General features: G+C 49.6%; 1 protein-coding gene across 2 annotated transcripts in view; it reads left to right on the plus strand.

Moving 5' to 3' along the window:
• Positions 1 to 27,058, plus strand: part of FAM151B (family with sequence similarity 151 member B) — a 489,461-nt gene that overhangs the window by 354,992 nt on the left and 107,411 nt on the right. For both annotated transcript variants that reach the window (XM_069627545.1, XM_069627546.1), the window contains one exon: positions 2,732 to 2,867. In XM_069627545.1, coding sequence (XP_069483646.1) covers positions 2,732 to 2,867 — 136 coding nt within the window. The remainder of the gene's footprint in view (positions 1 to 2,731; positions 2,868 to 27,058) is intronic.

Below are 27,058 nucleotides of genomic sequence, written 5' to 3' on the forward strand. Positions count from 1 at the left end.
TGGGAGTAGGCGGTTCGTCATGGTATCTGGCTGGTAGCAGTACACATCCCGGGCCAGCTGAACGTCACGGCAGATGCCCTCAGTCGGCGGACAATGGTCAGCTACGAGTGGGAATTGAAAGCAGAGATCCTCTCATGGATATTCCTGTGTTGGGGCACTCTGGAAGTGGACCTCTTTGCAACATCAGCAAACAAGAAACTTCCTCTCTATGCCTCCAGAAATGGTCTGGGAGCCTCCTCTCTGGGGGATGCTCTCGAGATTCCTTGGCACGACATGAGGACCTATGCTTTCCCGCCTCTGCCTCTGATTCATCGGACGATTTGCAAGCTGAGGAACACGGTGAACTGTTCTCTTCTGCTCATAGCCCCGTGGTGGCCGGCCAGGTTCTGGTTCTCAGAACTTCCACACCTGTCGGTGTGTGCCCCGATCAGGTTACCAGGGAATCCCGATCTGCTTCACCAGAGGGATCGACAGCTGTGGCACCCCTTCCCACAATCGTTCAGCTTGGTGGCATGGTGCCCGAGTTCAGATCTTTAGAGCATCTCAACCTGTCTGCTGATAACATGCAAATAATTCATGCAGCCAGGAAGCCTTCGATGAGGTCTCAGTATAAGAGCAAGTGGCTTTAGTTCTATCACTGCTGCTTAGCCAAACACTTGGATCACAGGGTGGCTACGTTTGACACAGTGCTGTCCTTCGTGTCTCACCTAGCAGAATCGGGCATTCATGTTCTGTCATGCAGAACTTATCTTTCGGCGGTAGCCACCTAGCTATCCAAGGACCAGTGCTCTTATTCACTGTCAAATCCAGTGATTAGGAGACACTTTGCGGGTTTGACGCGTCTTTATCCTCCGGTTCGCAAGCTGCACCCGACGTGGGATCTGAATATGGTCCTTACGGCGTTGTGCCATAAACCGTTCAAACCAATGGCCACGGTGGACCTTAAGCACCTTTCGTGGAAGGTGTCTTTTTTTGGTTGCCATTACTTCAGCAAGGCGTGTGAGTGAGCTCCAAGCTCTGTCGGTGGAGCATCCCTTCTTGGTTTTCCACAAGGATAAGGTGGTCCTACGGACAAATCCTTCTTTCCTGCCAAAAGTGGTCTCTGATTTCCATCTGAATCAGTCAATTTCCCTGCCGGTCTTCTTTCCAAACCCAGCTTCAGAAGCGGAAAGGGTTCTGCATTGTTTGGATGTTAGAAGGGCTCTTAAATTCTATCTGGACAGAACATCTGAATTTAGGAGCTCTTCTCAACTGTTGGTGACCCTTGGTAATCCACAAGGTAGACAGGCCTCTAAGGTGACTACCTCCAGGTGGATCGCTGCCTGTATTACAGAGTCTTACAATGTCCAAGGTCTGCAGCCTCCTAAAGGATTTCATGCACTCCTGGTGTGGGGCAAGGCAGCTGCAGTTGCCTTTCAGAAATATGTCCCCTGGGAGACCATCAAAAAAGCGGCTACATGGGCCTCCCCATCAGCGTTTTTGTAAACATTGTCTAGACCTGCACTCCAGATCTGACGCTCAGTTTGGCCAGGCTGTGCTGAAGAACCTTTTTCAATAAGGGGTTTTCCATCCACCCATAGTTCCTGTGAGGAGTGCTTGGGAATCTCCCATAAGTATGGAGGAAAGGGGATAGGACGTAGGAGTATAACCAGGTTACTCACCGTAGTGATCACCTTACTCCTAGTCCATTGTGCCCTTTCCACCGTACGCCCGCCCGCCGTCCCCTCTAATAAGGCTCCTCTATTATTGCTTAAAGGTCTCTAACCTGGCGATAGAAAAGGACTGATGGGCGATGCGCGGGGCGGAGCTACGATGGGCGGAGTTACGGCTGTGTGCGGTACCCCGCGTAAAAGAGAGGAATGACAAAAATTTTGCAAAATGTGGATGCTTTTGCGAAGTGCTCTGTTCCCGTCCCACAGGACGTAGGAATGTCCCATAAGTATGGAGGAAGGGGACTATGGACTAGGAGTAAGGTGGTCACTACGGTGAGTAACCTGGTTATTTGTTGGTGTGTTTGGGTCCAAGTGGGGGTTTTTGATGAGTGGCATGACCCAAGCATCTTTTAGGTTTTTAGGTAGTGAACATGAGGCGAAGGAGGCATTTATGAAAGAAGAGATAAAAGGGGCGAATTCTTTGGCGCCTTCTTTTTATGATAGTTGCTGGCAGGAGTCCCCTTGGCATCTAGATGGTTTAAGACTTTTGATTATAAGACTTTTGATTATAGCTTCGACTTCTGCTGGAGTGACCGGAGAGAATTCAAAAGCTGTGATTTGGGAGGTATGTGTGGATGATTTAGTGGTTATCTTGGTCTGATTTAAGGTGTGAGTCGTGGGGTTAAGGTGCTTGATAAGCTAAGTCTTTTGGCTTCAATTTTTGATTGAAGTAAATAGATTTTGTTGAGTAGGACTTTTTGCTTTTTGGATGTTGGAGCACCATAATATATCTTTATTGCAGGCATCGGGGGTGCGATGGGGGATTCCATTTCTTGAAGCTGTTACTAATCCCACCACAAATTGCTAATGGGAGGTTGCACGAGGATTGAGAGGAAGGAGTTTTTATATGCCTATCTAGTCCTGCATCTGAAATGTTGTATTTTTCATCTGTAGCAGTGCTTAATGCAGGAATCATGTATAGTTCTTTCTTTTTAGAGGACAGACCTGTTGACAGAAATACATTTTTTAAAATGTTTGCAAACTTTGAACTAGGAAACATATTTTTTCCTATATTTTAGGATACAGTTGGGAAATGGTGCAAAGTATGGAAAGCATATGCAGAGCCCTGTGTCAACCAGTGACGTTCCCTGTTAGAGCCGCTCTTGTTCACCAGTCATGGGCTCAGCTCCTCTGGTTGTTGCAGGAGTCCGACAGGTAAGGGATAGTAGAAACAGCTGTTTCCTTCAGCAATTTCCAGGCTGGATATGAACACCTTTGGACGCACAAGGTCAAGTACATGCACAGTTTTAGTTCCTAATTGGTCCTGTTTCTCTGCAGTGGTGTACATCTGGTATGTGAGTTTTCTTTAATGTTATTGTGTCTGAGTACAGTATAATGATAATGGACTATGAGAATTTGATGCAATGTTGTCAAACATTTGTCACATTCTCCCTTGTATGTGCCATGTGAGAATGATTGAGTGACACTGATGCAATAGTCTTTGGTGTCATGCCATGTGTATAATGCTCTTTGTGGAATCTGGGTGAATGTTCTGAGTATTTTGGGTAGACCTGGAGATGTTGAGAAGTGGGCATCTCCCTGATTTCTTTTTCCTGTTCCACCATACATGTCCCAGAACTTACATGTAAGTAGTGCAACCTGTAACTGGGCTTACATAGGCCTACAATTGACCTCCTGCAGACATGGAACTTCTGCATTGAGTATGCCTTATTTTCAGTACACTGGTGATGAGCTACCTGAAAGACCAGGAAAATGGTTTGGGTTGATTACATCAAATAAATTTGGTCATTGGAGAATTGGACAAATGTTCTTTTTTTTGACAGGTACATTTTGCTGCATATATATGCAGGGGGAGACACCCTACACCCCGCCCTTAACCCCTCTACTTTAATGATATCCCTAAACCCACCCCCCAAATATATTTGCAGCAAAATGCGCAAAACAAATTGCGACCAAATCTCCTGTGACCAATTTGGATGTGCGGTAATCTATTAACAACATGAAAAGGATTTGTGAAGAGGCAAAACAACTCAAGACATCCACCACTGCTCTACAACAAGTAATATATGCCTCCTTCGAAGATGGGTACCGTCTGAGGCCGTCCCACTGAAAATTTGCTTTGGCCAGCACACTAACAGCTCAAAAGCATCCCCTTGTGGCAGCCTTCATGAGATAAAAGATATCTTGCATCTTCTCTCAAAGAGGCTTCACTCGCACCTACCTGCGTGGCCAGCTGCTCCGAACATTCAACCAGAGACACATTTGGGTCTCATTACGAATATTGAGGTAATTGGTAAAGTTGACGGCAACTTTGTTACCGCCAACCTTACCACTACTCCAAATTACGAGTTTGGGCATGGAGTGGAGGATGTGCCTCTGGGAAAATCCTGAAGGTAAATCCTCCAACTCACTGCCGGAAAATTGGCAGACTCAGCAGAATTACTGCAGCAGTAATTCCGCAGCCGTAATTTGACCCAAGAAAAAACAGTGGGCCTCATCACGAGTTGGGCTGTAGCCCTTAAATGCGGTCGTAACGGTATTACAGCCGCATTTAAGGGCTGGCCCTATCACGAGTTGGGCGCTAAATTGGCTGTTTTACCTTCAGCCTTTCTCTGGAGGTGAAAATCCCCTGTTTTCGGCTGTATTACCGCCAGCTGTATTAGCCCGCATAAATAGCGCTGAAAATACCCCATTGAATCCAATGGACCCAATTGGGAATGGGGATTTACCGTTAACACCCAACTCATGATCCGGAGGTAATACAGCCGGATCGGTCGGTGCTAGGGTTATTACTGTCTGCGGTATTACAGCCGGGAATACAGCCCAACTCGTGATGAGGCCCATTGAGTCCAATGGATTCAAATTAAATGGGGAAATACACCATCACCACCACTTGTAATCCGGCGGAAATTCCAGTGGACCAAGTGGTGGTAACGGTAATTCGTTTGGCTGGTACTTACCACCAGGATACCGATCCTAATGATGCCCCAACTTCCTATGCCTGTCTGCCTTGGCACACTGCACAACCATGGAGCGCACCCTAAAGAAATCTCAAGATACTGTCCTACCTGCTTCATGTTGGCCTAGAGGGCTGCCTACTGTGGCTCCACCCATGGGAGGTAACCATAATACTTCAGCCTCTCCTTTCACATCTTTCGGTAGATCTCTTACCAAGAAGGTGCTCACAGGTAGGGACAAGACGACTGTGGCCAGTGCCGGTGGGGAGAGGTTGTGGCGTTGCGCTCCCCCTTCTGAGTGTGATCCCTGCTGCCAGGTAATCTGGGCCTGTAGTGTGCTTAAGAATGCCTCAGATGCTGCAAGTGGAGTCCACACTGGCCATTCATCTGGCAAAGGGGTAGAAGCCCTGTTTTTTCATAATTAATTAATACAATTATGAAGTAAAGTGGATCTATGTGATCACTACGCCGCCCATAATTTTGACTTTCAAAAAGCTGACTTCCATTACGGTGCTGCGCAGTGATCACCTAGATCACTTTGCCCCGCAGCCGCAACCCGCCTGCCCCTCCCCTCCCTACGTACCTATCAGCAACACACTCCTGTGTGTGCCGCAGACTCATCTCTGTCCCTGCAGCGTCAGTTCTTCCCACTTAGTGGGTCAGAGCACAGGCCACATTGGTCCTTTTTTACCTTTTTAAAAATAAACGTTCTTGTCCCCTCGCTCTCCATCTAATTGAAGTGGGGGACACCCCTGCAACCCCTGACTCAAATTACAGCATCCAAGAGGAGCGGGGGACACCCCTGCAATCCCCACTCTGATTTGTGTGCTGTAAATGCGCATTCAGCTTTTTCTAGTAGGTATTACCGACTGGACTTATTGAAATAATATGATGACGTGGTGCATTTTACAGAAAGTTTTGAGTAAAAGTGGGTATAAAGCCATTCAGCGCACGATTGGTGCTCTTTAGTAATAGATGAAAAAATCCAGTATATATGAAAAGGAGGAGGGCTCTAACACTGCCTCAAAGGGGAGCCACATGCCCCACACAATACATCAAATCTTACAGACATGTGTGTTTGGTCACTCAGCATGGTCTCAGGTGATCTTGTTTATATCCAGTCTGCATACTATAAATACATCTCTCTGGCCCACTTTCTAAATACATTGCTGTCTTTAAATAAAAGACCTTTAAACTCAGTGGCCCTCATTACGACCCTGGCGGAAATCGAAAAACGATGGGGGAAATGCAATACCGCCATCGAATAGCGCTCGGTGCGACTATGACCCGTCACCGCAAAGTACGATGCCATTAGCGACACCGTAGTGAACGCCAACGCTAACTGCACCAAGCACGCGCGCGCGCGCCATGCCAAACCGTAAACACCACCATGGCGCAAGGGTACGCCAATTCCGACCCTAGCGGACATGTACCTAACGCCATCAAGCATGGCGGAATGCACCATTCCGCCATGGTGAGAAGTACGGCATCGCGAATCAACCGTAAACGGCCCCACTGAGTGCCCGTACACCGCTCCCTGCCCACAAAGTACAACTCCCCGTAGGTGCAATGAAGTCACAATGCAACCATTGAAATGTACAAGTCACCCATGCATGCCAACGAACAAAGGAAACACAACAGGGGCCAATGGGAGCTGCAGGGCACAGATGGCACGAATACAGAAGCCATCCCAATGGACATGACCACAGTCCCCCACCAAGAAACGCACGCAAACACAGGCACCTGTGACCAGCAATATTCCGAAAATCACATCATTCCACCAGTCCACCTGGCTGACCGGCATCTGGCACACAAAACCCAATCCCCCGCCCCTGAGCATGACAACATTGGGCAGCCCCCATCCCTGACCTCACGGGCTTCGTAGGCAAACGCGCCCAGTACAGTACCACGCAACTAAACTCCGAAGCTGGAACCCAGTGCAGATCTCCTCACAATACATCGCCCCCCAAATAGGCATATGCCACATCACTTGCAAAGAAGAACGCTACACGGGCCAAATCAGAATAGAAATTTAATGCACAACAAAATCACCAAGCCCATACAGCCATCAGGCCATGAACTCCAAAACACATTTCACCATTGTGGGCTGCATCCGCAAGAAATGACCAGCCACTACTTGTGTGACGCCCTGTTCCCTCATGGTACACAGAGCCACATTCACGTACGAAAAGGCAACATGGAAGCGCACAGAACCGCAGGGCCGTCCCAATGTGGAGGCACTAGTCCAGCTGAAAGGCCGAAATGTTGCTCCGAGCCACCAGTACTGCGTAAGGGCATGTGGCCCATTGGCGATCGTCCCATAAGATCGTAATGCTGCTCCACTGATTGACACGAAGCAGCAGGTGTAGGGAGTAAAACCCATCTGCAGGAGTGGCATACAGATGGCAGTGGCAAAAGGGGAGGAGATACCTGTCAACCAAAAGAAAAGAAAAAGGACAGAATGGCCATCAGTACTACATTCCAACAACTCACTGCAATGATCACACTAAATCCACAGCCACATGCATGCTAGCCCACTCCAAAGGTCCATCACCACCCAAAAACCACTTGCGACTCATAACTATCTATGTCGAGGTGTAAACACCATCACAAACGAGTGTACCTGTGCATGCGCGTGTGAAAACAGAATCCATCTGATGGGATTGGTAACGTGCATGGACACAAGTGTCTGAGGGCGCGTCGAGACAGGGAGGGCTCAACAAGGCCAGATAGACGATGGTCCCACTATGGCAGCCCTGCATCACATAGCGTAGGGGAGGCGGATAGATCCCAAGAAGCCCTGTACATGGCAAACTCTGTATCAAATCACCTGCCCATGCATCCATTCATCATTCCCTCATCCCGGGATTAAAACGCCTGAATATTTACTCACATAACATTAGAAATATCCATTGAGTCTGTGCGTTATGCAGCCTGCAAAATCCACAGTGCCCCAGCCCGTAATTCCAGTGTAGTGAAGTAACATGTATATGGGAACGTCCGGCCTCATCGCCCACGTCGCTATTGCGCATCCCAAACCATTCATATCAATCATTGCATTCTCGCCATGGCCCCTGTCCCAAGGACATTGAACAATAGAACGTTATATTTGCAGTCAGACCTGTGGGCATCTCCTCGCCGCTAGCTGAAAACCGAAAGCGCCGCCCTACGAATTCCTCATTTGCAACATCACGTCGAAGAGGCATCTGTGGCCGTTTGAATACACTAATTAATCCATCGAGTGCGGCTGTGTGTGAAAATGGCAACTGCCTTCACCCACGAATGGGACGCCCCGCCCGTCGTTGCAACTCGGTACAGTGATGAATGAGGGCCCACCGTTACTCGAGTACTACGTTCCACTGACCCTTCACAACTCTGTTCGCGACTGCACAGATAGTATGTGAACCAATGGGACCACAGCAGAATGAACATATCAACCAATGTTACACGGCCATCGGGTACAAATACATGATTGCAATAGCAAGATGCCATTCCACGAATTGCAGCGTTGTGCGCGGGACGTGCTCGGCCAAAGGGGAGAGCAGTTTGCACAGGTGGAATGAATCACCACAGGTGGAGGCCATTCAGCCTGAAAACACATAAATTGCACAGCCAGTCTCCTCCCACAACCACACCGAAATGCTACCGGCAGGACTCGCGATGTTGGCCCTGGGGGACCTGATAGCACTGCAAGTACTCCAACTCCAAGAAGAAGACGAACACCAACTACAACCGGCCGCACGGAGGAGACGCAGGAGGAGGAGGAGGCCAAGGCAGGGCCAGCAAGGGCCGCCAGCACAGCCACTACCACCACGCAGGCAGCCCGCAATCCCACGCCTCCGAGCACATCCGTTCAACCTCACTGATGAGCAGATCCACACCCTCTACCGTCTGGACCGGGACACCATAGCCGCCATTGTGGACATGACACAGGCTGACCTTGTCAGCATGATAGATAGCCCAACCGCCATCCCACCCCTACTGAAGGTGGTGTCTGTACTCCACTTCCTGGCCACAGGCACCTACCAGCACACAGTCGGACAGTTGCATGGCATTTCTCAGCCACTGTTCTCACGGACACTATTGCAAGTGCTCGATGCCCTCCTGCAGCACGCAGACGACTACATCTCCCTACCACGCTCGGAGCAGGAAATTACCAACACAAAAGTGGGATTCCATGCACTTGCCGGCATACCGGGTTGCATTGGTGCCATCGACTGCACCCATGTGGAATTGGTCGTCCCACATGCCATGGAGGCCCAGTACCGCAACCGAAAACAATTTCATTCTCTGAATGTACAAATGGTGTGTGACTCCAACAGGATCATTACACATTGTTGTGCCCGATTCCCTGGATCAACCCATGATTCTATGGTCTTGAGGAACTCTACAATACCACGCTACATGGAGCGACACGCAGGGAACAGATCCTGGCTACTCGGTGAGTCTCATTTCATGCATGATAATGTGGGGTATGTGATTCGGCAATGACCTGGCAGGAAGGGGGGGGGGGTGCGTACGTAGCAATGGCATTCCACATCATACGTTTCTCGTCCACATACAGGTGATGCTGGATATCCACTGAAGAGATGGCTCCTCACACCAGTCCGGAACCCACGGGACCAGCATGAGGAGGACTACAACCATGCCCACTCACGTACCCGTGTAGTCATTGAACAGGCATTCGGCCTACTGAAGGGTCGTTTCCGCTGCCTCAGCAGGTCTGGCGGGGCACTCCTGTACCGCCATGTGAAGGTTGCAAAGATGGTGATGGCATGTGTCATGCTCCACAACATGTGCGTACGTAGAAATGTGCCCATGCCCCCTGACGCAGAACTGCAAGCACCTGATGATGGTCATGATGAGGGTGGGGATGTGGCAGCACCTCAAGGAGTCTGCGAGGCACCGGAGGGCCGTGACATTCGTCAGCATCTCATTGATGTATGCTTCTAGCACTCACGCCTGGTGGCTGATACATGGACACGGGACTCGTGGCACTGTGTGTGTCTGGGACATGCACAATATGGACTGTACGCCTATGATGGCCTAGTACACAAAGATCAATGTCCACACATCTCATTGGTTGATCGTGCACTTTTTATGGCATATGTGATATCATGTTGTACACCCTATCGACCCGCCACCCAAGTGAGCCCAACACACCCCCTCCACCCTCCTACCTCCCCCCCGAACACCAGTGTCCAAAGATGCTCATTGTCAGTGGGCAGTCGCTATTGCAAGCCCCCTCTGCGGGTATCAGGGGCACCCCTGCCTGTGGAGCGCAGGTTCCTCCCAGATCTACGTTGGGGGCTGCCCTGGACGGAACTTGCAACGGATGATGTCTCTGCCTGCTCACGTCCATGCATGTCCCTAAGGGTTTGCGAGAGCTCAGTGAGCACACGGCGCACTGCGGCAAGTTCGGCACATACGTCCTTGGACGTCGCATGCAGTTCCCCCCTGAGGCTCTCGGTGCTTCTCTCCATTTGGACTCTCAAGCTCTCGGTGCTACTCTCCATTTGTGCCCTTAGTGTCTCTGTACTCCTCTCCATTTCTGCCCTAAGTGTCTCAGTTGATGTTTCTATGTCTGCCTTAGTGCCCCCACATTCATCGGCATGGTCCTTGAGGAGCGTGGCCAGTTGCTGCTGTTGCACGATTAACTGGTCGAGGGACTGTTGCCTCTGCTGGGCCTTGGCCATTTGTGGGGGTGTCACAGAGGGGCTGTTGTCCTCATGTTGCCTTGCCACAGGGCTTGTGGGGGATGGCCAGTCGTCGTCTTGTGGGTGCCCCTGCGTGGTATCCTCATGTTGTACGGGATGGGACAGACAGGGGGATTGGGACAGGTCATGGATGGATCTGACTTCGACATCCCCGTCTTCTGTGTCGGAGCATGCTGCCATCAATGGGGTGTCACCTATGGTGCTGCTGCCACCGGAGGCAGTGCCTTCTGTGGCATCCGTTGGGGGGACCTGTGGTGGTGGTGTTGTGGGCATGCTGGCTGCTGGGGTGCCTGTTGATGTTCCCTCCTCTGTGCTGCCACCTGATTTGTGCTGCTGCCGTGTCTTGATGCGTGCAGCTGAGGTGGAGGGTCTTTGGCCGTTGGTCTTGGCCCTCTTTGCAGGTGTGCTGGTAGGGGTGTCCTGAAGCTCGTCGTTTGGATCGGACCCTGTGGTGGAGTAAAGGAGGGCGAGGGTTATTGATGGGTCTGTGGGAATTGGAATGGCATTGTATCACATGCATTGGGGTGGTACCTGAGGGTGATTTGGGTCGGGGCCTTGGAGGTGCTTTCATTTGTGTGTGGAGTGAGGGTGCAGTTGTTTGGCAGCCTGCAGTTAGGGTGTGCCTGCTGCACGTGTAGTGCGTGTTTTAGGGGTTTTTAATTATTTATGTATTTATTGTGGGTTTTAACGTGCGCTATCAGGCCGATGTGTGTGGACGTTCTCCTGGACATGTGTTTCTGTTGCACTATGTGGACGCATGGTACTTCACATGGATGGACTTTGTGGATTTGGCATTGTTTTATTTGGCCCACCTACCTGAATCTTCGGATGTCTGCACTCCTTTCTCCATCCCTCCGACTCCCTCTATGCTCTCCATTCCGATGGTGGAGGCACAGATTTCTTCCCAGGGGGTCAACTTGATGGGTGATTCAGGACCTCCCCGGTGGCTGTGGCAATGTTGCGGTTGGCAGAGAGTATGCTGCGGACGCGTATCCGCAGGTCGTCCCATCGCTTACGGCATTGCTGTGGGGTGCGGGGTGCGGTCCCCACCGCACTTACCCGCTGTGCCACCAGAGCCCATATGGCCTTCTTGTTTGCAAGTGCCGTCCTGGTCATTTGCGTGCAGAAGACGACGGCAGCATTCTCCTGGAGGGTCTCTGTTAGCACGGTGAGTTCCTCACGGGAGAAGTGGACCTGCCGCTTGCGGTCGCACGCTTTCTTCGCTACTTTTCCCATTTTTCTTGGTTTCGCTAGGGTGGATGACGGGTTGGGGTGTGTCTCAGGGTAGTGTTTTTAGTGGTTGTGTGGTTTTAGTGGTTTTATAGGTGTACGGCGGGATGTTTCCCGTTCCGGGCCCATGTTTTAACTTCCGTTTCCGTATATTTCCGGTCACCGTACTTTCCGGTAGGCGCACACTGCGGTGTCCGCTGTGATGGGTGGCGGTATTGCACCTAGGGCGCCGTACGGCGGCGGTGTGGGCCGTTTTGGGGTCATTTCCGCCATCGCGGACTTTGCACTTCCGCCATGCCGTGGTGCTCGTGCCCGATGGGTCGGAATGGGCCGCACTTTGCTCCTTCGTGCAATGGCGGAAACGCTATTTACGCTGTGGCGGTCGGCGGTCCGGTCAGTCACTTTCCGCCAGGGTCGTAATGAGGGCCAGTATATTAATAATTCAAACAGTCAGGTTCATGCTGAGTCCCATGCATGGAATGTTCTATTTTACAAAATTGAGTGCCAAAAGCAAGGCAAAATCACCTTTATTCGTTCATTTCTAGCTTTCATATAAAAGCTGCTTGCAAATGAAACCTTGTGGAATACAATTACAATGGATTCCTATGGAATCCGCCTGCTTTTTAACAGTTTTTAAACACAGGCAGATTCCATAGAAATCCATTAGTTCTCCAGCATTGGATCTTTCATGGATTATTCCCCGTCGTCAGGCTTGGAATCCTCCGTAATATTAAAGCAGTTTAACTTTAAACTTTAAAACTAAAGTCCTTTTAAGTCATACTGCCAACAGCCATTTAGACCGGTTCCATTATCTCCACCCGTGGTGGCCCTCTTCAGATTTGTTACTAAATGTTAAAGTATTGGGAGTCCTACATTTTTCCTCTTAATACATTCAATGTTTTTGATCTATTTTTGATAGATGTTTTCCTTCAACATCTTGTGGTTTGGTGCTGCATCGCTCTTGCCTAAGGTGATCTGAGTACGGTGTTTTGCCCATTCCACTGTCGACTGAGTTCCCAATTCCGTCTGAGACCTTCAGTAGTCCGTGGAGATGTCAGACATAAGGAAGAAGTGCCTTTTCAATGCCTGTTCAACATGAAACCTGCAGAACGTTTATGTCGATCTTCATGAGAAGTGTCTTTATTGTCTATACCTGGACCACGACTTGAATCATTGGTCCATCGGCCAATCGTTCTCATACAAGACCCGCAAGGATCACCACTGCAGGTTAGTGGCCTGGTTGGATGAAGATGCTTGGGTGTTTGACTCTGCCTCAGTCCACAGTTATGCAGGGCACAGCAGACCCCTAGAGTGCACTCCCTCTTCAAAGAGGACGAGGTCCCATGAGGAATCTTCCTGTAGGAAGAGATCAAGGAAGTGACATGGGTCGCACACTCAGGCTGCTCTGCTGTCAACCATGTCATTGACAACTCTGTCTATGCCTACGGTCACCTTGTTGACCAGTTCCGTTCCTAAATCACCTCCGTCTACGTTGTCCATGACTACTATTCCTTCGTCGACAGCTCCATCAACAACTCACAGTCGGCCCAAGTCATTGTCAATGACATTGTCCACTGCGATGACAACCACCTCATTGAAGCTCCCGTCGACGGGCCGTCAACCACCTCCTCGACTACCAAGACACTTCGACTAAAACCAGTGCTACTCCATCAGCGACCTCGTTGTCGATTAAAATGTCTACGTCTTTGCCATCTAAACCACCAAGCACGTCTACAATACCAGTTCAGAGGTCCTTTCTCTCCACGTTCCCGAAAGGAATTCATATCAACAGATATCTGGGAGGACGACGGACTACGGTAGCTATTCATTTTTCAGAAGCTAAACACAACATTGCGCAACTAAAGTGTGTAATTTTAGAAAGGTTGATGGTACCAAAAAGAGGGGGCAATGTACAGAGATTACTTCTACGAATATAAATAGCATGGATTGAGAGGCTAGAGAGTCTAGCTCCCAAGGGGATGAATTCCGAATGTGATCTCTCATGTTTCCTGTAATTCTGTCTTTAATGTGTCAGGCAGGAGTGGCTTGGTCCAGGGATGTACAATATAAATTGGTTGTGAAATTGATTACCTATGATGTTACCTCTGACCCAGGGATTGCCAATATAAACTTGAGGTTAATTGGCCATGCTTCATTGAAGCCAGATTGTGAACAGATTTATATTCTGGCAGGGAGAGGTTAGAAGATGTGAATTGGCTACCTATGGTGTGACACATGACCCTAGGATTCAAAGTGCAAAAAGACGTGATGGTCATTGTCTATACATCATACATCAGGGATGTTAGATTGTGAACAGATTGGTATTCTGGCTGAAGGATGTTAGAAGATGTTTGAGGATGTGATGAATGCTAAATGATTATCTTGATCATGTGTGATATAACCCAACTAATATTGAGAACTGTGTGGTAAGCTGGGAGCTCTTAGACACATTAGGTGTTTACTCAACTTCGTTTTGACTTCATATGCAATCCATAGAGTGAGGACTCAGTGATCTTGTCCCCTAGAAAGTTCAACAGAGTGACAACTAAAGGTATAATGCATGGCCCATGGTTATAAGGTTTCATGTGTGCTGTACTAAAACTATGGGTAGCAGGTCCCGCTAGTGTTCACTTAATAAGGTGATAGCTATCAGGCTTGTTGGGATATTGGAGACTTAACCCAATCGAGTTTGTTTTAGGGATACGACAATACTGATCAAAATACTGCCGTTGTGAAAGAACATTAATTACACTGTCTAGCTACGGAATCATGGATATACATGAGTGAAAAAAATGGAATATGTGTAATGATATTCATATGCTAAAAATGCTGTTTGAGATTGTGATGACACTAAATACTTTATTAGCTGATTTAGAAATTAATTGTGTCAGAATATGATGCACGATGGAAATTGTATGTTGAACCTTGTTGACTAAATTTAAAGTGGATTTTGTGCAGTAAATAACAGAATCAGAATTGTAAAAACCCTTCTACGTGAGTGTATTCATTTGAGAACTTAGAATTTTTTCAAATATAAATAGGAAGAGGGCATTCCTCCTATGAATAAATAAATAAAAAAGTAAAAAAAGAGTGCACCAGGGTTACCTATTGGCAACAACAGGTTCATTTTGTTAGGACAGCTCCCTTCTTATAAAAAACCCTTCCTCAACGCCCCTAATGAAGAAACCGATGTATGATAAAGTATAATGTCCCTGATTCCACGCCAAAATGCCTGCAAACACAACTGTGCCCAGGCTCTGTGGTTTCTGTGGCAGCATGTCAGAACTCTGCCATTTCTTCCTCTCCTTGCATGGTACCCCTGGACAAGGAGGGCAAGCCACTAGACACTTTTGGAAAGAGAGTTAGATTTACGGCCGCTACGACCATCAAGGCAGCTAATTCACTGGCGATTCTCTCCCGCTATGATCGTGAACTTTTAATTGGGGCCAACCTTAGAATGTCTCCCAGATGACAAGCAGGACTAAGCAATGGCTCTGCTGCATGAGGGTGAGGCGGCATCAGGCCATTCCATCTCCTTGGCAATAGATATTGCGGACAGAGGATTCCACCAAATGGGGAACGGGCCAGTGTTCGGGCGCCAAGGCTTGTTAAAATCCACCAACCTCCGGCCGGTTGTTCAATCAAAGGTCGTGGATATGTCCTTTGATGGTGTCGACCGCTTTGGTAAAAAACCTGATGAAACCCTACAGGCAATCAAGGCCGACACTGAAACAGCCTGCTCGCTAGGCACTCTGCAACAACACAGCCAGTCCTTTAGCTCGAGGAAAGCGAGATCTTCAACGACTTCCAAGGACTATAGGTCCTCCTACCGGCCACAGTCAACATGCACTGGCACCCAGGAGGGTAACAGGAGAAGGTCTCGGTCCTACAGAAGAAACCAGCGCCGACGCAGAGTTCAATCCAGGACCCAGGTGCCCAAGCAGGTCCGGACCCCCACTTCAACACTGTAGTAGGGGAGTGTTTATCCAACTTTGTTGCACAGTGGGAAAACATCACCACTGGCAAATGGGCGTTCAACATCATTCGCCGGGTGGTGGGGGGGGGGGGGCAGCAGCGCAGGAAAAGGGTGCGAAGACCAGCTCCCAGTCGGTAGATCGTCAGCCAGGCCCCCTATGGTGACAGAACCATAAGGCATATTGGCGCACCTCACCCGATGATATGGGTGGAAAGAGGCACATAAAGGCCAAATAGCAGAGGACGACGAGGCATGCAGAACGACTGAAACCGCCGAAGCAGGAGGACGGCCAGGGATCGCCAGTGAGTCAGCACGGAGGGGAGGGCATCCACCAGTGAGACACTGCTGGGGGACAAAAGGCACGGCCAGCAAGGCACGCACAAGAGGCCACAGGGAGAACGAAGCACCACAGCGGATACGACTGAGGAAGGAGCGTCTTCCTACGGTACGGAAAGAGATCCGAGGTGCGGACCCTAGCCCCTCAAGTAAGTCAGTGCTTTGCGGGGGGCCCCAGTGGCAGTACAAACTTAATTACTACCATCGGCTGGGGATGCGGCTCGCAGCGCATTACACCCCGTCCCCCTAAACACAATGAAGCTAAGCACGGTAAATGCCCAGACGCACCACACGTCAGAGGGTCAACTTCTACCCGTTAAAAACCACCCACCCCCCCGGCCTAACTGTAGACTGAGACCTCGTCTACCAACCTGAAAGCCCCATAGACCCAGAGGAGGAGCAACTACAACAGACAGGCCACAGAGAGAGCCCCCATAATGTAATCGGGCTTATTCAAGGGGATCTAAGTACCGGAAAACACACCACCCCCCCCCCCCTTATTCCCCAGAGGCCCAGCAACCATGATCATGGCCCACAAGTACCAGCAGGGACATAATGTGGGTCGCGGCACACCAGCGCGGCACCGCCCAGAGGCAAACCGTAAGGCCGGCAAGCCCTCGCAAGCCAACCGCAGGGGAAGGGAAGCAACCCAGACATGCATATCTCTGAAGTGCACACGGACAGGGGGAACAGCGAGAATGCATGCCGCTCAGTTGAGACCCACACAAAACGAGTCCCCCCCCGCTCTACAAATGCATGGCCACCCAGCCAGTATCGGGGATCAGTGTGGACAAAACCAACAGCTACTAGCCTGAAAAACTAAGCACGACCCACACTCAGACCCCGCACACAAACGGGGTTGATCGCACCAGTGCCCGATTCCAAGGAAGACAGTGAGCCCCACACAGTGAACTGATGGTCACGAGCACTAGACCCGAAGGCCAGTAGGCAAATAAACACTGCCATAATTAAGGCGCAGAGAAGATCCCTCAATGGCCTACGGCCTCGTAGAGGGGGAAGCAGCCGCATTAATCACTCCCCCCCTCACCCCCCGAGGTGCAGGCGCACACCCTGGGAACTGGACATAAGGCAGGCCAATCCAGCCCACCAATACCTCCTGAGACCCGAGGAAGACAAAAATCAGGACGCAAACCAACGGCCAAGACCCCGGACCATTGTGTTAAGCGGGGAAAGTGGACGGGCACCTACAGACAGTTAAGCAGGGAAAGAGCCACCAAAAGCAGCGCCAGGGCCCCAGGAAACACAAGGGGACCCGAGGGGGTGATACCAACTAACCGTATATGAAGATAGCAAAGAACCAAGGGTATAGAAGTGGAAACAAACCCAGCCGTTAATCAAAGGTAGACCCATAACTGGAAAACCCCTGGCGACCTCCCAGCGAACCCTGCATGCAATCCCGGGGAGTGACCTCAAGCAGCCAAGTCCCCCCCTGAGCGAAATCGCAGGTGCAAGAAGTGCACACCCCGCCAAGGGCGCAGCAGGGACCACCATAACAGCCCACTGGAAACCCATAACACACGCTCAGGGGCAGAAGCCACAAAAGACCCCAGAATAAGGCATCTCGCGGGCACCCTACAGGGCACAAGCGCAAACGGGGGCCATGCAACAGGAGACTTATGATCCAGACGTCAGAGACGCCCCAGACAACAAGCAAGCAGGAAACCTACCCAGAAGGTCAGCGAGGAACAAGCCAGAAATGGAGGTCCAATTGCAACTCCAGGCTATACCTGCCGAGATGAAGCTAATCGGCCAACGAACACAGGAGACAAATACGGCGGTCCACGACATAAAACGCAACCTCCAAGATGTGCAAAGCCGACTGGTGGCCCAATCTTAGTGCACCACGTACAATGAGCAATGCATTAGCGCCCTGGAGGACAATCAAATGACCACTGACAAAGATCTGGATGGGGTCATACCGGAGGTACAGCGGCTAGGTGAAAAGATCGAAGACCAGAAAAACAGATCCCGGAGGAACAACTTCAGAATTGTCGGGGGTCCCGGAAAACGCTGAAGTAACGGACATGGAAACCTTCATTGGCGACCTCCTACTGAACTCCCTACACATGTCCAATGCTAAGAGCCTTATCATAGAACGAGCTCCGATCTCCAAGCCAGCAGCAAATGAGTGCCGAAGGGTAATCACCATGCGCCTATTGAATTTCCAACACAAGGTGGCAGTACTAAAGGCATGCAGGGCGGCATCACCAGTACGTCTAGATGGCTCAGAGATACAAATCTTTAACGACTACTCATTAGCAGTATCAAGAAGGTGCAAAGGCTAAAGCCCCATATTTGAAGCACGCAAAAACACTGAACACAGGCACAACCTAAAGTTCCCAGAAGTGTGGTGTATTCAAATTGACAGACTCTGGCACTCGTTCAATGTACCGAAGCTGCCTGGCGGTTTTTGCAACAGAGCGTAGTGACAACAGACTTCGATAGTGTACCAACAGAACCTTCAAAACCAGATCACCCCCCACCCCCGGACCCCTGCCCTGGCCACAAACGCTCACAGACAAAAGAAAGACAGCATAAAGCAGGTAGAGGACCCAAGGGGTGGGACCTGGAACACAGGAAACGTACCGGAAAGCACGGAATCTGACTGCCTTGGGTACACAGCTGGAGGGTTCCAGCCAACTGAAGCGTATCAGCAACAGGTGATGCGGCAAAAAGAAGCGCCGAACAGTGCACAGCTCGGTCCAATCTCCACGAGAATAAATGGGGTGAGTGAAAAAGATGGTCACCAGAAGGAGCTTCTGCTTCCACAAGCGTCACCCCCAGCCCCAATAGGGCTCCCGAGACTAGATATATGGTAAGCGGCGGCGAAACCACAGTTCACACCCACCATCCCCATATATGGGCTTTTCAGCCATGTATTGGGCTAGGGCCGGTTGGTTGGCCCGCCCAATGTTATTCAAGTTTGTTTGGTATGGGCCCACGGTTAGGCCTGAGTTCTATTATATTGACAAAGTTCACCTGCACGTTGTTTAATTTGGGAAAGGGAATAGAGACGTGCTCAACACTAGCAGAAACACACATGTCACAACCCGACAAGGGCCCCCGAAACCCGACATTAGGACACCCCACACAACCGCACAATGGAAAGCTCACCCTAGTGACACTAAATATATATAAGGGCTGGGCCACCCCATCAAACGAAAGCGGCTGCTCAACTACATGAGAGATATCAGGCAGACATCGTATTCTTACAAGAGACTCATCTCAACCAAATCTAAGCCGAGAAATTGGCACACGGGTGGGTGAGCACCGTTGTACACTCCCCATGCCACGGGAAGAGAGGGGTATCAATCTTAGTAAACAAACGGGTTCCCCTCCAGATGCGACACACCTACAACAATAAGGAAGGGAGGGTAGTACTGATCCAGGGGCAGATAAAACAGCACGCAATCACCCTACTGAATATGTACGCCCCCACATCAGACACAGCAGCCTTCTTCACTCACACTTTCTCGAAGTGCGTCCAATACATGCAGATCCTAACAGTGATTGGGGAAGACCTAAATGTAACGCTGGACACCGTTCTAGACCGGATACGGACACAACCTGACAATATACCCAACTGTAGGAAAAGAAAGGCCCTACAAGCCCTAATGTTCAACCTTATTCTGATATATGTATGGTGAAATACCCAGAAGACACGGCAAGACTATACGCATTATTCTCACCACCACTACAGCTACTCTAGACTGGATTGGCTGATGCCGGCCAATAAAACACACATGGTAGCCGATTGCAACATATACCGACCACGATATCAGACCACGCACCGGTTAGCCTACTTATCACACTCCCCCCAGCATGGCTCCTAAACCTTCATATCTTACAATACCTCAACGTTGTGGAACACCTTTGAGATGGCATCAAAGGGTTTTGGGAAAACAACGAAATACCAGGCTTCACCCCATACAGAAGTTGGGACACCTTTAATGCATACCTCAGAGGGAATTGCATTTCGCAGTGGACATACAAGCAGAAAAAGTGGGGGGAAACTCAAGCTCGCCTTACAGCGGAGCTCAAGACATTGGAGACACAACACAAAGCAGTCAGGGATTATACACAAATTGGTCGCAAATGTATTACTTAGAGAACGACAGACCACTTCATTTAATGGCACTGGCCCTAAAAAAGTGGCAAGCCGCACAAGTGATCATGGCCATCCGAGATAAGGCGATCAACCTGGTGGTAGGGGACGAATTGATAAACGCGAGATTTGCAGAATACTATCAGGAATTCTACACCGCGACAGACACGTTCTCACCCCAGGCCATTAAAACCTTCCTGGACTCAACACCTATCCCTAGAATCCCCATAGAGCAGGCTAACAGACTTGACACCCGCATCACTGAAGCTGAAATCACACAAGCAATCCTCTCCCTCAGGAAAGTGGCTAGCCCCGATGGGATCTCAATCGATCTGTATAAATGCATAGTCATAGATATTGACCCAAAACTGGAAGCAGTATTTAAAGAAGCACTCGCCCAGAAACGCCTACCCAAGTCAATGCTAGCGGCCAACATTATTGTATTCCATAAAAGCGGCAAGGACCCAGAAACATGTGGCTCGTACAGGCCAATATCGTTAATCAACTCGGACGCTAAGATGTTGGCGAAATGCCTTGCCCAGAGAATCGAAAGCGCCCTACCAAAACTGATACACAAAGATCAAACAGGCTTGATCAGGGGCAGACGTGCTAGCGATAAAATCCGCAGACGAATGCATATAATAGCGGGCAACAGGGATCTTCAAGACACCATCCTGGCGGTGGACGTGAAAAAAGTATTTGATAAAGTACAGTGGGAATTCATGTTTCGTGTGCTGCCAAGGTATGGCATCCCCCCGCGCCTTCTCCACCTGATCAAACTCTTATATTCCGGCCCTTCCGTCTCGTGGTCATCAATGGAGTAGCATCCGCCAAATTCCATCTCCAATCGGACACGCACCAGGGCTGCCCGCTCTCACCCCTACTTTATGCCCTATCTATTGAGCCCCTAGCTATAAGGATGCGCACAGACCCGAACTTGGTGGGGATACACCAGGGCTCCGAAGAACATCGTGTATCATTGTATGCAGACGATCTGTTGATATGTCAGCGATACCGTAGCATCCATCCCCTATATCAAATCATTCCTACAGGACTATGGCCCCATGGTAGGGTACAAAATAAACTGGAGCAAGTCGGAGGTAATGCCCCTAAGACAAGATGTAGTGTGAGACCCAGGTGGGATTATACCATTTACCCTTCAATCCCGATGCATAAAATACCTAGGGATCCATATTAGTGCCGCAATAGGAGAATTACTCAACTTGAACTTCCCACCAGTCATCCACAGCATTAAGGCAGACCTGCCGTAATGAGACACCCTAACGCTATACCTGACTGGGAGGATTAATGCCCTCAAAATTAATTAATTCCCCAAATTAATATATAAAACCATGATGCTCCCTATCAGCCCAACACCAAGAATGTTCAAGAGGTAGATACAGCCATCACCAAATCATGTGGCGGAGGAAAAAAGACCTGCGCTCGCTTGCCCATATTGCAAGCAAGTAAAGCAAACGGCAGGCTCGCGGCCCCCTCACTAAAGGCCTACTATCAAGCAGCACAATTGTGTTGGATTAAACGATGGCTAAACGCGAATGACGACACTAGCTGGCACAACATGGAACTGACCTTGATGTCCCCACTTACACCCATAGAAATAATGGCCACACCGCCGCCCCAACTTGCACAGTCGCTCAACACGCACCCAATGATGGAGTCAATTATCCAACAATGGCACAGACTCTGGGCATCAGAGGTAGCGCCCTCCAAATCCGCACCACCATGGGCCAGTATTCGATCAGTAGTGGCCTACGGGCAACTGCAGCCGATCCACAAGAGCCCGACAATAAGGGTGGTCAAACACAAGGGTGATGGACATCATAGAAGAAGGGTAATTCATAAGGTTTTGTAAAGCTCAGCTCCTACTGGGGTTCGGGGAAGGCAACTGGCTCTGCTACCACACAATCCAAGCCACAATTCTCAGATGCACAAAAGCGGAGTCCCGCCAACACCCCTCCCCTTAAATGCGAGAGAGAAATGGAACAAAACACAGAAGCATTTCCACTGCTCCACACGTATGCTATGGCCATCAAAGACAACAAGAACAGAATACAAGCCTTAGCCGATATATGGACACTTGACCTAGGAATTCCGGTCAGCGGTTCCGATATGCTCACATACTTCCAAGCTTTTCCTGAAGTCTCTGCTAACCTTAAAAGTAGAGAGATACAATAAAAAAATTCCCCACAGGCTCTACTATACCCCGGTCAAGCTCCATAAAATGGGCCTCCTACCCTTGGCCATATGATGGAGGGGCTGGAAAGAGATAGGAACAATGGGCCACTTGCTATGGTCCAGCCTCAACACTATCCCCCTACTGGCTCGGAATATACCGACAAATCTCTACCATAGAGGGAGGCGGATGTAGTTCTGTTCCTGGGCGGGGACTTGCCAGGTTGGCATGGAGACACACTCACACGCAAGATCATAAATATTATATTATTCACTGCATGCAAACTCCTAATCTCACACTGGAAAGCACCAACACCACCCTCCCACTACGAATGGGCCACCACTCTCTCCAGGACATGCAGGTTAGAACAGGCCGCTTTCAAGCGCCAATCCAGACTCAATCTAGAAAGGGCGGACAGATTCGCAGAAATACTAGAATCGTACATTCAACAGTCAAATGACAATCCAATCGAACAAACCGACTCTGGGCCAAAGAACTCACGGTCTTAACAACTGCACCACAAGCGCACCAGCACGGCGAACAAGACGTGAGCACGTCTCAGAGGGAAGGGTCGGGTGGTTTAGGGGTAGAAGGGAGGGGGATGCACTCATCTTCTTTATTTCTTGTTAGCTTTATCTGTTGGAATGACAGGACGGCCTCTGACTCTCACGCAGCACAATCACTGAAGGACATTGATGCTCAAGCCTTACTATACATGCTGATTTTCATGTACAATGCAAAAATAACCTGTAACAACCATGAAAATCAATAAAAAGAGTTTGAAAAAAAACATCATTTGTCAGGGCCATACCCTGGAATTTATAGGAAAATGTCCCTCCATCCCTCCCATCCCAAAGACAGAAAAACACTAATCCGTACTCCGGCACGAAGTACAGTCACTCCTAAGGAAAGGTGCAATCGAAGTTGTCCATCGTATCTCTGGGGTTCTGTAGTGTACTTTCTGGTGAGAAAAAAGTCAGGAGGCTGGAGACCGATACTAGACCTCATGAGACTCAACAAGTTCCTCAAAGCTCAAAATGGACGCATGGTCACACTGCGACATATCTTGGACCAGCTGGAAAAGGGGCATTTCCTCTCATCTCTTGATTTAGATAATGCGTGTTTCCATATCCCCATCTAACAGCGGTACAGGTGCTTCCTCTGACTTGTAATCCAGATAAAGCATGATCAGTTTGAGGCCCTGCCCTTCGGAAAGAAGTCAGCAATGTGAGAAACCTGACTGTGTCTCACCCGCTTGTCCCCAGTGTTCTGTCATCCAGGTGGCCAGGACATGGCCATCGCTTTTGGATCCAGTTCCTGGGGGTGGACCAGTGCGGGAGGATCACCTGGGTGAGAGGTCCTCGGGCATTGGAAGTGGGATACCGGATGGCGAGATGCAGCATCCCTTTGTCTGTAACACCTTTACCCCTTCTTACCAGGTAGGAAACTTAGGAACTCAACCCCCTGACCCCTTTCCAACACAAACACTTTCTCACGGACAGCTCACTGTGAGAGAAAACGGACTAACACCCGAGCCATATACCTGACCTGTCCCAATACAATGGTCATGCAGGGTCAGGCAATCACTGACCATTACACACACCTGACTTCCATCACACTTCCCCACGGATAAAGAGCGCAGCACAAAGGCATACTCTGAGCAAGGCAAAGCACACGAGGAAGCAAAGTTTCCAAGATCGCAGTTTAATGCAAGGCGTAAGATGGCAAAACCGATGAGGATTGCAAGGAGGGAAGTGCCCTTGACCTTTTCAACCCAAGACAGTTACTTTCATGAGCCTTCGAGATACCACACTCTCTCAGCAGGGTACTCTGGTCCTACCACGAATGGGAGCAACAGCAGAGCCAAGTTCTCCACCTCTTCTCCAGGTGGGGGCATCCGGAGATCGACCTGTTCGCCACAGCAAACAATATGAAGTGTATCCAGTTTGCAAGTCAATTTCCCCATGCAGGGAACATAGGGGACGTGTTCTTATTCATGATAGGGACTGTTCCTCTACACTTTCCATCCATATTCCTCTGATGCTTTTAGTTCTAAGTACACTCAAACAGTACCACTGCAAGATGATTCTGTGGACCCCAGCCTGGCCGTGCCAGATTTGGTATTCAGACCTTCTTCGCCTCTCTGGGGCTCTGTATGTAAAATTGTCTCCTCTTCGTGACCTGATCTTCAGAGACGGCGGGTCAGTACTGGACCACGATCGATCCAGAGTCCCTCAACTAGACGGCTTGGCTTCTGAAGCCCTAGAATTTGAAAGCTTCCTGCTGTCTTCAGAATAGGAAACGTAAGATCAGGGATTGAGGCTGAAGAATTCTGTATTGTGTGTCAGAGGTACCCGGGGCTCTTCCACATCGATAGTCAAGGCGGGGAGAATCGTTTGCCGCCATGGTACTGTCCTTGGCTCCTACAACAAAGCAGCACCAACGAAGTCAGCACTGCCGGTGAGTTGGGAAGACTGATAACAGACCAGTCTGTGTTAAAGCCAAGGCTGCAAGCAGCAACATTGTATAATGAAAACTGAAGAGAACAGTGTATGAAGCGTATGTGGCAAGTGATGCAAACACAATTAATCAGCAGATGAGTGATTGAACTTTGAAGCCAAGATACAATACCATCGACGGTGGTCCAGCACCACGTGGGTGCTCATTTCAAAGTCTGTTGGGTATCCAGATAAAGGTGGCATGTGAAGAGTGATAAAGAATTGTGAAATTGAAGTGGCCCTGCAAAGGGTCAAGCAAAACCCCCTGTGCACATTCGAAAGTCTTCGATAGTTGATGAAATGGTAAAGGAAGTTGTTCCGAGCCCGGCGGAGGGAGAACAGCTAAATGTTTTTGGTTAAAGCAAGTTTGTGTAAAGTTATGAACATTGTGTTAAAAAGAATCTGAGCCCGACCGAGATCTGAGCTCTGCTGAAGGGGGATCAGAGATCTGAGCCCGACTGAGGGGGATCCGGAGTGTACCGTGAGTCACATGAGAAATAATACCATCAGGGGAATTAGATGCATCAATTTTGTACACACATTGTGTTGAAAGGATCGGAGCCCGGCTGAGGGGGATCCGAGGTGAATAGCGCATCGTCTAAGAACTTGAATCCTTGTGATAATCTTAAAGAGAAAAATAACTTGTTTGTTTAGCGCATCAGGCCCTCTGAATGAAGAGACTGTGAAAGATAGAGACTTGGGCACGGAAGGCCCTAATGCTAATGATTAAACTGTATCCTTGTGCTAGATGAGCCAGAGACTGTGCTAAGCTCGAGTGCACCTCCGTGTTCCGTGTTGAAAACGTGGGGAAGGGAGCCCATTGGCCTGTCATCCTGACATACCATTCTGGATGATTGACTGGTGCACGCTCCCTCCCTGCCACTTGCGACACAGCACACCATGGATTCCATCCAATGTCTAACAGCTCCAGGTTCCTCAGTAAATTTTCTGAAATCCTGCATGCTGCCTGCTCAGTCTTGCTTTTCTTGGGCTTGTGCTTCAACACCCTCGCATGTCTCACCACTCTCTTGGAGGAGAGGGTCAAAACAAAGGTCAAGCATCATTCATGTTTGCCAATCGCATCAGCCCACTTCCTTAAATCCCTATTGGGAATAGTGTTCTCATGCATCCCCTTGATTCCACATTGCAAGCTACAGGTGAGACATCTACAGGAGTTCGTATATGCTCGCTGTCAGCACGTATCACTGTCCTGGGAGGACAGACTTCTCCTCACGCCATCTTTCCATGAAGCACTCGAATAGTGGAGTTATCTCTGCAACCTCACTAGGGGCGCTCCCTTTCGCCTTCCGATCCACCCGGCCACGGTTACTACGGATGCCTCCCCGGAGGGGTGGGGAACCCACACAGAAGAATTCCATACCAGAGGACTATGGTTACTCGAAGAACAAGCTGTACACATCGACGTTTTAGAGTTAAGGGTGGTGTTCTGGGGCCTAAAGTCCTTCAGGCCGCATCTGCAGAACCAGGTGGTTCGCATTTTCACAGACAACACCACTACCATGTTTTATATCCACAAACGGGGAGGTACCCGCTCTCCTGTCCTGTCTTGTCTGCGGAGGCACAGGAGCTATGTAAATGAGCTCTGGTTCACAACATGCATCTGATTCCATTCCATCTACTGGGTAAACACGATACCATTGCAGACTCTCTCGGCAGGGAACTCTGGTCCTACCATGAATGGGAGCATCACCAGAGGCAAGTTCTCCGCCTCTTCTCCAGGTGGGGGTGTCCGGAGATCGACCTGTTCGCCACAGCAAACAACAAGAAGTGTATCCAGTTTGCAAGTCAGTTTCCCCAGGCAGGGAGCATAGGGGACGTGTTGTCATTCCCATGGGAGGGACTGTTCCTCTACATTTTCCATCCCAATTCCTCTGATGCTTCGAGTTCTAAGTACACTCAAACAGTACCGCTGCAAGATGATCCTGTTGGCCCCAGCCTGGCCATGCCAGATTTGGTATTCAGACCTTCTTTGCCTCTCTGGGGCTCTGTATGTAAAATGATCTCCTCTTCGTGACCTGCTCTTCAGAGACGGCGGGTCAGTACTGGACTACGATCCAGAGTCCCTCAACTAGACGGCTTGGCTTCTGCAGCCCTAGAATTTGGAAGCTTCCTGCTGTCTTCAGAATGCAAACAGATTCTGGCCAGAGCAAGAGCACCATTTACATCTATCCTGCTGGAAGAACAAGTGGAGATGTTTTACCATATGGTGTGATCCGTTACACATTCAGGCTGCTGAGATTCTGCCATACCTCCTGTCGTTAGCAAAAACTGGGTTGACACACTCCTCTATCAAAGTGCATTTAGAAGCCATTTCCTGCTAGACGCGTACC

This window comes from Ambystoma mexicanum, chromosome 6p (genome assembly GCF_040938575.1).
Source record: "Ambystoma mexicanum isolate Mex_15411 chromosome 6p, UKY_AmexF1_1, whole genome shotgun sequence".
NCBI lineage: Eukaryota > Metazoa > Chordata > Amphibia > Caudata > Ambystomatidae > Ambystoma > Ambystoma mexicanum.